This window comes from Protomyctophum bolini, assembly GCF_963924005.1.
Source record: "Protomyctophum bolini genome assembly, chromosome: 5".
In the NCBI taxonomy this organism is placed as follows: Eukaryota; Metazoa; Chordata; class Actinopteri; order Myctophiformes; family Myctophidae; genus Protomyctophum; species Protomyctophum bolini.
In genome coordinates, this window is record NC_137866.1 from 3,184,677 (window position 1) to 3,197,090 (window position 12,414).

Sequence of the window (12,414 nt, forward strand, 5' to 3'; positions counted from 1 at the left end):
TCAAAGGTCTCAAACATTGAAAGTCACTGTAACAAAGCCCGCCCATATTGCATACCGTGTCCCGATTGGCCGCCCCATTTCTCTGGTGTAGGAAATGGGCGTACAATTGAGCCTCTCCAGACCGTAATCCGCCGGCAGGCAATTTCTTTTTTTGCCAACGGCTGATTCGGTCTGGTTTATTAACCAGGCTAGAGTCTACATTTACACGTTGTGAGCTTGTAGACTGGCCATTTTAACTGTTCAAAAATGTTTAGCAAAAAGCAAAGAAGTTTAGGGATAAGGGCTTTAGCAGTGACAAAAATAGAGCCCCCCCCAGGTGTCTATGTCTTTAAGCTATAAAAACAGAATTTATCATTATTGTATACTATACTGTGTGTCCATAATTGAGTTTCTGAGTTAATGAGAGGAAATATATAACATTATGTTTTGAGGAATTTGATATATACTTTTCTCGGCCCCAGTACTTAAAATGCCACAATGCAACATTCCTATTGAGAGTAATATTGACAATGATGTGACAGGAAGAATGAACCGACAAATATCACTGTTTATTTTTGTTACAAAATATGGTTGTTGAGTAAATACAAATGTGTACTTCTATTCTTGTAATTAAATACCATTCCTAAATGTAATTGATATTGAAAACAAATAAATGTCCTACATTTTACATTTTGAGTTCCATTTCATTTTAATGTTTTTAATTTTAACATGTTCATTTGTGTCATTGAGTACCATGATTTTTTTTCCACCCTAAATCATCGGGTATTATTATTTATTATATAAGGAGGAAGATTATTTTTCTTCAAAAAACAGTATTTGTTAAAATTAAGTTTTGATGTGGACACGCCCACCAGTTCATTAGGTTTGCCTGGTGGGTGGTGATCCACCTGAACTGAAGCCGCACCCACAGCTGTATGTTGTATGATAAAGGCGGAGTGTGTGTGCGTGCGCGCAGGGCTGTGTGATGCGTAGTGCAGTAGAACTGTAGTGGTAGTGCTTGTAGTTAGTGCATGTTGCATGCTGCTTCTGCTTGCTACTCTGCTTTCAGCTACTGCTGCCGGCTAGCCCTCCTCGCGGGGGGTGAAAAGTGGAGCTGAGTTGCGTAAGCCTCCTCCTGCCGGTACACAGCCTCTCCACCGCCAAGACTTCTGCAGTGCCTCCTCGTGGCCACACACGGTAACTGGGTACCTTGCGGTCCCAGGCCAAACTGTAGGGGATCTCGGAGCAGCAGTGGGCCCCAGAGGCAAGGCGCGCAGGCCCACCGGTGTGTGGACACGCCCTGGCGCCTGCCAACCACTGTCCCAGCTATGGGCAAATAGCATGGGCAGATGGGGCTCATAGCCGTGGAAGGCAAGGCAACCCATCTAGGAGAAGGACACTCTGAATTAAAACCAGGACTGCGAGGAGTTGCGCCCCACAGTCCTTAACTAGCATTGTAAAGCCAACCATGGAGTACAAAGTCATTTCAAATCCTATACTTCCAGCGGCGGGAGTCCGCAGGAACATTGCAGAGGATGGTGGTGCTGGTCCTCCTCCCGGAGGACACCATGACGATAGGACCTTAAACCCGCAAGGGAGGGCCCTGTCCGATCACAGCACCCCGTCCAATGCACTCTTGCGTTGTCGGAGACCATTTTTAATGGGAACCTTCAATGCATGCACAGTGCGAGAAGAAGCTAGACTAGTGGAGCTAGCACACTGTGCTGAGAAGCAGGGGGTGGAGATCCTGGGGATCCAGGAACACAGGAGAGTGCACACTGAAGACTGGATCGTTTACCGCAGAGTGGAGAGATGCACGCTCATCACTTCATCTGCGTGGCGAAACGAGGCCCAGGCTGCAACAGGGGGTGTAGGGCTAATGCTGGGTTCTCTGGCACGTAAGGCTCTCCGTCGGGTTTACCACCATACCGACAGGATCCTCATCGCAGAGTTCTCAGGCAACCCAGTAACAACAGTCATAGTCGTGTACTCACCCACCAACGTGGCACCATCTGAGGAAGTGGAGAAGTTCTATGAGGACCTTGCAACAGCGGTTCGAGACGTCCCAGCACACAACTTCCTAGCAATCCTGGGGGACTTCAATGCAAGGCTCGGCCCAGAGGACGTATCCTTCCCATACCACGACTCCACCAACCGCAATGGCACACACCTCACCGCCCTCCTCATGGAACATCAGCTCCTGGCAGCGAACACCATGTTCCAGAAAAGAACAGGCAAGAGATGGACCTTCCGAGACCGAGCCACAGGTACTGTACGTCAGCTGGACTACATACTTGTGAGGCGAAAGTGGAGGAGCTCCATCTTAAATGCTGAACCGTTCAGCACTTTCAGCTCTGTGGGCTCTGACCACAGCGTGGTCTCCATGAAGGTGCGACTTAGCCTCAGGGTCCCCAAGCCAAGCCCCAAGATCCGGCACGACTGGAAGGCATTCGCAGCCGACCCAGGCCTGCAAGCCAGGTACACGGAGGAGGTTAGGAGGCGCTTTGGGCAGCTGGACAAGGGAGCTGAGCCCAGCAGCGAATATGAGAGATTCGTTGTTGCGAATGAGGAGGCGACCAGGCTGTGCGTGCCAATGCTGGACAAAGCCAGAGTGTCCATGCGGTCCGGACATCCGGAGGTTGTAGCTGCACGCAGCAGGGTGGAGGAAGCACGGCTCAACTTTGAGCGCGAACCAACCGTGGAGAGACGTGTTGTACTGAATGAAGCCAAGCAGTTTCTCTTCAGTACATACGACACCATAAAAGGAGTGGAACTGATGGAGAGCGTACAGAGAGTGCAGGCAGCGCATGGTGAACGGCAATATGGGGAGGCCTGGAAAGTCATCAATGAGATGACTGGGGGGAAAAGAGCTAAGGAGGGACAGGTGGAGGGACACAGCCCAGAGGACAGGGTGACTACCTGGTTCGGCCACTTCCAGGGGCTCCTGGGTACAGCAGAGGATGGAGTTGAGGAGGATGTGCCGGCAATCCTCCAGGGCCTGGACATCGAAGATGGTCCCTTTACGTCCAGTGAGCTTTCCAAGGCGAAATCCACAGTGGGGGAGGGCAAGAGTGCTGGGCCAGATGGCATACCCCCAGAGGTCCTAAAGAACTGTGACCTTGATGACCTCACCCTGGAGTTTTGCAACCTGTCACTAATGTACAACAAACAGCCTGAAATATGGTCTCTGTCCAACATCATTCCAGTGCCTAAAGCTGGGGACCTCTCAAAGCCAGACAACTACAGAGGCATCAGCCTGACTTGTATCACTGCAAAGATTTACAACAGAATGATACTAAACAGGATACGGCATGCCATCGACCCTCTCCTGAGAGAGAACCAAAATGGCTTCAGAGAGAGGAGAACTACCGTAGCACAGATCTTGGCACTGAGGAGAATGATTGAGGAGGTGAAGAAGGATAACTTGACTGCTGTACTCTGCTTCATCGACTTCAAAAAGGCGTTTGACTCGATTCACAGAGGCACAATGGTGAAGATCCTTAAGGCCTACGGTGTCCCTCCCAACTTGCTCCGGGCAATAGAGTCCATGTATGCAAGAACAAGGGCCAAGGTGGTGACCCCAGATGGTAACAGCGAGGAGTTTGATATCCGGGCCGGGGTAATGCAGGGGGATACCCTAGCCCCTTTCCTCTTCATCATAGTCCTGGACTATGCGCTCAGGAAAGCCATCGGTGGACGAGAGCAGGATCTTGGCTTTACCATAACTCCAAGGAGGTCAAGACGACATCCCAAGGTAGTCCTGACAGATCTGGACTATGCGGATGACATCGGCCTGCTCTCCGACAGCGTGGAACAAGCTCAGGAACTCCTGAACAGTGTGGAGCTGGAGTGTGCCAAAGTTGGCCTTAGGCTAAATGCCAAGAAAACTGAGGTCATCACCTACAACATCTCACCCGAACATCCACCTCTCACAACAGCAGGAGGCACGGTGCTGAAGGAAGTCAAGGACTTCAAGTACCTCGGCTCATGGGTCAACTCAACCGAGCAAGATCTGAAAGTGAGGAAGGCACTTGCATGGAGGGCCCTGAATGGCATGAACAGTGTTTGGAACTCCAATCTCCCCCGACAAATCAAACTCAGCTTCTTCTACACAACAGTGGAGTCTGTTCTCCTATACGGCAGTGAATGCTGGACCCTGAAGCCAACCCTGGAGAAGTCCTTTGACGGGTGCTACACCAGAATGCTGCGTGCAGTACTTAACATCAGCAAGACTGTACATGTCACTAACATGACTCTGTATGAGGGACTACCGAGGGTGAGCCAGAAAATAGCAGCCAGGAGAATGAGACTAGCAGGACACTGCCAAAGGCATCAAGAACTGCCAGCCAGCAAACTGGTGCTCTGGGAACCAACACACGGGCATCGATCACGAGGACGCCCCGTGCTAACATACGTGGATGTACTCAAGAGCGATGCAGGAGTGCAAAGTACCAACGAACTGGCCGGATGTATGGAGAACCGGGATGACTGGAAACGACGATGGAGGGCTCGTCTGAGGACGACCTAGAGAGAGATGATATTGTGATGTCACTATATCACTTTTTTTCCATTGGCACGTTTGACTGTCAAGGTTTCAGCCCCGATCCCTCCTCCAGGGAGAACCCCTAAATACTTAAGGGAAGACATCATTGTGTGTGTGCGTGCGCAAGGGTGATCTGATTTCACCGTAATTTCCATTTCCGCAATTTCCATTTCCGCAATTTCTGCAATTACCATTTCCGCAATTTTGTAATTGTAATTGCGGGGAAATTGCTCTTCAGTTATAGCTATCTATTTTCAGGTAGATTGTTTTATTTTACTCAGTCAGCCATATCACTACTCATTTTTTTTCATGAAAAATGCACGATCTGCACGATATGCACGATCTGTCACATTCTGTTCCTATTATTTTAATTATAAAAAGTATTCAAATAATACAAATAAAGTCAACATAAATTTGTTAATACGTTTAAAGGGTTTAAAATGAGAAGTAAACAAAAGAGCAGGAGGCCTCTATTGACAGGATTGATTGATTAGTTTATTAGACATAAATGTAAAAATAGACAGAGTACAGTAAAAACACTTATTCCAGAAGGGATAGTACAAACAAAATAAAAACAAATAAAGAAAAGTCCTTGCGGTCTTGTTTCCATTTAGGCCCTATGCAATCAATTCATAGACATGAATAACAAAAAAAATCACATGTTTGATAAGAGGGGCACTCTTATCAAACATTATCATACTTTCCGTGCTCAGCCAATCAAATCACTTTTTTTTTTATCCTCAATATGTACATCAGCCAATCAAATCATCACGATGGGGTGATCAGCTAATCAAATCATTGTGTTTGTGTTCACACAAACAGTCAAAGCTGGGCATAGGAGGGGATAGCGATCCAATATCAACAACAACATTACAGGAAAATCAAACACTGTATGTACAGACTGGTGGAAAAGGAAGGGGATGATCAGCTGTTCAAGGGAGAAGTGATCATTTCCTCTCCCTTGGACCTGGGGGAGGGGCCTGCTGAGAGGTGGATGTAAGGCCTGTGTTAAAAGATGTAAGTGATATGCATTTTTTGAGGGAAGGGGTGAGGCCATTCCACACCTGGGTGGCCGTGCTGTACAGGGAGAATTCACCCGTATTTGTTTTGAAATATAGGAGCAGTGTAATTAATAATCCATAATATTGTCCTCGTCTATCGACCTCCCTACAAACATACAGCTGTTTAATTTGATCCTCCCAATGAGCTCATTTATAGTGGAAACCTTTTTTACTTCCTGATGTGAATGCAACATTGTGTCTTAGCAAGTGACCTGAGTTATTTAAAATTTGTCACAACGTTTACAGAGGACATCATCTATTTGAATGTTTTTTTTGTCCTGTGAGAACTGTGGACACGGTGGTGTGCTTTCAGTCTACTGGACAGTTTGAAACTTGTCAGTTTACAGAGGAAAGGTTTTTCTCTAGTGGACATTCTGGTGTTTTTTCAGGTGATTTGACACTCTGAAACTCTTGGTACAATGTTTACATTGGAAAGGTTTTTCTCCAGTGTGGACACGCTGGTGCCTCTTCAGGTTAACTGAAAGTTTGAAACTCTTGTTACAATGTTTACATTGGAAAGGTCCAGTGTGGACACGAAGGTGTGTTTTCAGGGAACCTGACCTAGTGAAACTTTTGTCACAATGCTTACATTGGAAAGCTTTTACTCCAGTGTGGAGACGCTGGTGCCCTTCCAGGGAACCTGAGTACCTGAAACTCTTGTTACAATGTTTACATTGGAAAGGTTTTTCTCCAGTGTGGACACGAAGGTGTGTTTTCAGTGCACTGAAATGGTTGTAACTCTTGTCACAATGTATACATTGGAAAGGTTTGTCTCCAGTGTGGACACTCTGGTGGCCGCAAAGGTTAACTAAAGTACTGAAACTCTTGTTACAATGTTTACATTGGAAAGGTTTTTCTCCAGTGTGGACACGAAGGTGTGTCTTCAGGTGACATGACCTACGGAAACTCTTGTTACAATGTTTACATTGGAAAGGTTTTTCTCCAGTGTGGACACTCTGGTGTGTTTTCAGGTGACCTGGCTGACTGAAACTCTTGTTACAATGTTTACATTGGAAAGGTTTTTCTCCAGTGTGGACACGCTGGTGTTTCTTCTGATTACTTGAGAGAGTGAAACTCTTGTTACAATGTTTACATTGGAAAGGTTTTTCTCCAGTGTGGACACGAAGGTGTGTCTTCAGGGAACCTGAGTCACTGAAACTCTTGTTACAATGTTTACATTGGAAAGGTTTTTCTCCAGTGTGGACACGAAGGTGTGCCTTCAGGGAACCTGACTGCCTGAAACTCTTGTTACAATGTTTACATTGGAAAGGTTTTTCTCCAGTGTGGACACTCTGGTGTGTCTTCAGGTCACCTGGCTGTTTGAAACTCTTGTTACAATGTTTACATTGGAAAGGTTTTTCTCCAGTGTGGACACGCTGGTGTTTCTTCTGATTACTTGAGAGACTGAAACTCTTGTTACAATGTTTACATTGGAAAGGTTTTTCTCCAGTGTGGACACGAAGGTGTGTCTTCAGGGAACCTGACTGCCTGAAACTCTTGTTACAATGTTTACATTGGAAAGGTTTTTCTCCAGTGTGGACACGAAGGTGTGTCTTCAGGGAACCTGACTGCCTGAAACTCTTGTTACAATGTTTACATTGGAAAGGTTTTTCTCCAGTGTGGACACGAAAGTGTTCCTTCAGGGAACCTGACTGCCTGAAACTCTTGTTACAATGTTTACATTGGAAAGGTTTTTCTCCAGTGTGGACACGAAGGTGTTCCTTCAGGGAACCTGACCTACGGAAACTTTTGTTACAATGTTTACATTGGAAAGGTTTTTCTCCAGTGTGGACACTCTGGTGTGCTTTCAGGGAAGATGACGATTCACCGAAACTCTTGTCATGCCTTTCGTCCTCACTGGTCTCCTCCCAATCATCACTGTCTTCAGTGACTTCAGTGTCAGATTCAACTTCAACTTCAGAGCAGTGGGAAGAGATGTCTTCCCCTTCATCATCATTTTCTTCTTTACCTTTCACTGCTAGTAATGTCAACGTTGACCCAACAGGTTCCTCTGGTCTTTGAAGTAGTTCTTGTTCTTCTTTGATGTGTGGATGCTGTGGTTCCTCCTGGAGCAGACTGGGGCTCCTCTCCTGTTTAGGGGAAACCTCCTCTTTACACACAACCATGTGCAGGATGTCTAGGTAGGAGCAGAAACATAACATTATGGTCAACACTGGATTCCGAAAATGTAAATCCATTCGTCTTCCATATTCCATGTACAAAATATTTTTTTACCTACCTAGATAAGATTGACTAAACCGTTTAGCAAGATTTTAGCAAAATACGCAAACAAATAATTTGAAGTAATTAGTAATACTAAGACGAGAAATGTTCGTCGACTACCTTTTTTCACTGACAAAAACTAAAATGAAACTAAATGAAAACTAAGCTATGATGACTAAAACTAAAACTACATACTGACAATGTCTTCAACAAATAATAACTAGACTAAAATGTTAGGAAGGGACTAGTGAACAAGATATCTATTATATGTCATGAATGAATAATAGTGTTACAGCATTTTTTTTAATTGAATCACGAAATTTTGAAACAAATTGAAAACATGATTTTCACATCTGAGCTCTGATTTGGTAGTAAATTAGTCATGCCACTCAGTGCATGATGTTATGAAACAGAAGAACTTCTGACAATGAAAGCTTGAAATGTGGACCGATGGTATAGCTTTACAAAAAACATTTCCATAGTGTAGCTCTATGAGTCTGTCTGCCTGTGTGTCTGGGGAAAATCTCACAAACTACTGTAGTGATCAAATCTCACAAACTACTGTAATGATCAAATCTCACAAATTACTGTAGTGAGCAGCGCCAGATGTATTTTCCTCACCTGCTAGAAATTGTGTCACACATAATGGTAATGTTTCAGTGTTGTAAAGAGTAAGAAAGTGCAGACGCTAAGCTTTCAAATACTTGTTTGAAAGTTAAACACTCTATACTTAGTGAACTAACCCTCTGTACTTCATGAACTAATACTATAAGATATGCATCTGTGAGCTTGTAGATTGGCTATTTCAGGCAACTGTTCGCCCCACAATATAGGGATGCTGGGGTTCAAATGAAGAAGCTGAGAAAAAGCCATTCAAAGGCCTGTGTTATCTCACACAGTTCAGACTAGCGGTGGGTTCAATTAATCCATGTGGCAATAATCCTATCGTATTCCTCGCCGATAATCGTATCGTACCATATCGATACGTCAGGAAATGCTGTGTGTGACGCGGCTTTAAAACAAACAAACATTTATCCATCAAAACATGCTTTGCTTTTTGTTTAAATGTTATCCACTAAGATGTTCAATTTGATTTGGAAACTTTTACATTTCTGACAATATTTGTCAAAACATCGGCAATCGGTGGTCTAGGACTCTGTTTTGTGATACGTATCTATCGTTCAGACTCACAGAGACATACCATAAAAACCTGTTTTAGACCTACTACATCCATAATAATTATGGATGTAGTAGGTCAATACTGTCAATACAATACTGTATTGGAAAGAAAATCACATGGTGAATTTATACGGTTGTATAAAAATTATATCCGGTTGTCTTTCACATTGCATTCGTGAAAATCAAAATACGATTTGTTTATGGTAATAAGGAAATTAAATATTACATACATTACAGACCGGACTACCGTATATTATGAGTGTCCTGGTATTTTTTGCCATTGTTATTGTACAGTGAAAATAAGACATTGTGGCAGCCCTACAGCAGGGGATCTAACCCGTGGGTCGCAACCCCTCGGGGGGTCTCCAATATATATATTTTTTTGAAATCTTTTTTTTTTTTTGCAACTGAATGACACATAGTACATGCATACACTTTCCTTAATGAATTTAATATGATTCCCTATATGAAACTTACTGAGGTGTGGCTGGTCTTCATCTTCCTGTTTAATAGAAACGTCTTCAGCTTCCTGTTTAATAGAAACGTCTTCAGCTTCCTGTTTAATAGAAATGTCTTCAGCTTCCTGTTTAATAGAAATGTCTTCAGCTTCCTGTTTAATAGAAATGTCCTCAGCTTCCTGTTTAATAGAAATATCTTCAGCTTCCTGTTTAATAGAAATGTCCTCAGCTTCCTGTTTAATAGAAATGTCTTCAGCTTCCTGTTTAATAGAAATGTCTTCAGCTTCCTGTTTAATAGAAACGTCTTCAGCTTCCTGTTTAATATAAACGTCTTCAGCTTCCTGTTTAATAGAAATGTCTTCAGCTTCCTGTTTAATATAAACGTCTTCAGCTTCCTGTTTAATAGAAACGTCTTCAGCTTCCTGTTTAATAGAAATGTCCCTGGCTGAGTCTGGAGAGTTCATCTTCACCTGGGAGTGATGCATCATGGGTATTGTAGTTCTTATGAGTCTGGAGAGTTGAGATGAGAGGAGATGAGATTCAATTTATTGTCAATGTACAGTACAAGTACAGTACTAAAAGTGTTTGATACATTGATAAGTACAGTAACTAAATGCAGATATGAGCAGTAGTCATTCAATATAACAAATACGGTAGGAAATAGAAGTAGGAGGAGAAAAATGAAGAGTAAACATTAGATATTGTCCATATTGCGGGGAGCAATAAGAATCGCCTATAGTTCATTAGTTAGTTCATGCAGACCTGCGTTTTTGCTCTTAGAAGTCGCGGTGCGACAACAAAAGCGTATTTACATGAGCGCGTGCTCGGAGTCGTTACGTGCACACGCCCGCCCGCGACTCGCCAGACCTGGATTCTGTTTATCTTATTTCTTACGCTTGCGTTGTCGCGCCCCTCTTGAGCAGACCTGGAGGAGAGCTGTGTTGATCCAGGCAACGACGCCTGCGTTCCACGCTTCACGTTTGCAAGGCCCTTAATTCAGCAGCGGTAACATTAGCGTTTTCTCTCAGTCAGTTGATTCTTCATATCCATGCGTGAAACGGCCTGGATGATTTCCTTATTTTTCAATCATAGTTCTGATGTGATCTAAAATCTACAGAGACTATAGACATTATGTGTAACGATGTGCATGATATTACGCTGGTGGCGTTATAAAGAGCAGATGAAAAATGCAGGTCAAAGGTTTTTCCTTTGCCTCTAGTGTGTATACAAAGTTTTACACAGATCGGTGCAGTTATAGATAAAAACACAAATGGGCCAGTTATAGCGCCACCATAAGGCTGACATTTTCAAGTGGCATTTCTTCCTCCACCTAATGGGAATGTGCATGCACAATTCCCTCAAATTGAACTCTGCGTTCATGATTTGAGGCATTTTGTTCATAACGGACCAATCCTGCAAACTTCGGAAGCCAATGGGGATTGAATATGGGGAAGCTGACAGGTCCGTGTTGATCACATGACTATGGAGATAGTGTATACTGATTTGCGTGATGCATGGATAAAATGTGCACGAGTAATGTAAAGAAGTGTGTTTGGAAAGGTCGGCCTCATGGTGGCGCTACAACAGGCCGTTGTGGAAGAATTGGGGCAGATGTTTGTCGTTGGCATCCAGGGAGTGTGTGTGTGCAAAGTTTGGCATCGGACAGGCCAACGGTACCGGAGATTAGCTGTGGACGGACAGACAGACGCATGCACACAAATCAACAGCACAAATTAGAGAACAAAATAATAGTATTGTTCAATTTGGAGATGGGTGCAAGGCGCAGCAAACATGTAACTTAAAATATCTCAATGATACCAGTACAAATTATACCATTTATGTCAGAAATGCAGTAACTTCACGGAGGCATTTTATGATGATTTCCTTTTTTTTTTCTCATATAGTTGTGTATATACAGGTCTTTATAAATGGTCTGATTAATTGAAAATTGATGGATGCATGCATACGTTGTCTGCTCGTCAGAGGTAAATACAATCACGTGAAAAAGGACATAGGCTATATTGAGTGCTGGGCTGCTGGCATTTTCTTCATTCTATTATTAAAATTAATGTTGACATGATGTGTGGTGTCATTAAAATGAATGTTGACATGGCACTAGAAAATACAAACTAGGCACTTGATTTCAAAAAGGTTGCAGCAGCAGAACCCTACCCTGCTTACTTTCCTACCCTATTCTCTCTCTCTCTCTCTCTCTAATAATACTCTGATAACACACTGATGTAACGTTATGGTTACATTAGTAATAATAATAGTGGCATCAAAGATGCAATACCAAACACTGTAAAGGCTATATTAGTATTGCTGCTGCACCAGACTAGAGAAATACTCGCCAAATCCCATGTTAAAAGATGCGTCAATAATATAAAAGATAAATGTAAAACACAACGTACGTGGCGGCGAGTTCATCTTTTTTTTACCTGTGTAGCTTTGTTTCTTTCAGTGGTTGGGCTGCTATGCTAACAGACACACGTCCTCCTGCTTAACGAGTCAACGACCACACTGTTTTCAAACCACACCTTTTCGTGTCAACAGTCGGACGCCATTAATGTTGTTTTAACAAACTTCTTATTGTTGTTCTGTGGATTTTAGCAGCAGCTGCGGAAACAATAATGGAGAACACATATAGGGCTGTGCACATGCGCACTAGCGCTGCTAGCGTGTTCTTTTTCCTAGGAGCCAATAGAAGAGTTGGGACATTGATGGGGCAGAAAACGAGCGCTGTTCATGCAGCCTGAACTGAGACAAGCTGGAGTTGGAAATACATTGTTTTCAACGAGGGCGGCGCAAATAAAGAGTATTATCAATCTATAGCATTATGTGCAACATGACAACTGTTTTAAACTAAAGAAATGTAGGCTACTGTAACAAAACAACTAAAGTCTCTGCAATGTTTATGTTGTACAATTTACTACAAAACAATCTAAAATAAATGGATTTAAGTTTAAGATCA

The 12,414-nt window shown here is 43.4% G+C and overlaps 1 protein-coding gene across 1 annotated transcript; it reads right to left on the reverse strand.

The window, feature by feature from the left end:
* Positions 1 to 4,913: 4,913 nt before the first annotated feature.
* Positions 4,914 to 9,838, reverse strand: LOC308315625 (uncharacterized protein). The gene is made up of 2 exons (XM_080763695.1): positions 9,463 to 9,838; positions 4,914 to 7,720 (listed from the first exon to the last, which is right to left on the reverse strand). Exon 2 carries the CDS (start codon positions 7,707 to 7,709, stop codon positions 5,946 to 5,948), a length of 1,764 nt encoding a protein of 587 aa, XP_080619821.1. The 5' UTR covers positions 7,710 to 7,720; positions 9,463 to 9,838; the 3' UTR covers positions 4,914 to 5,945.
* Between the last annotated feature and the right edge of the window lie 2,576 nt (positions 9,839 to 12,414).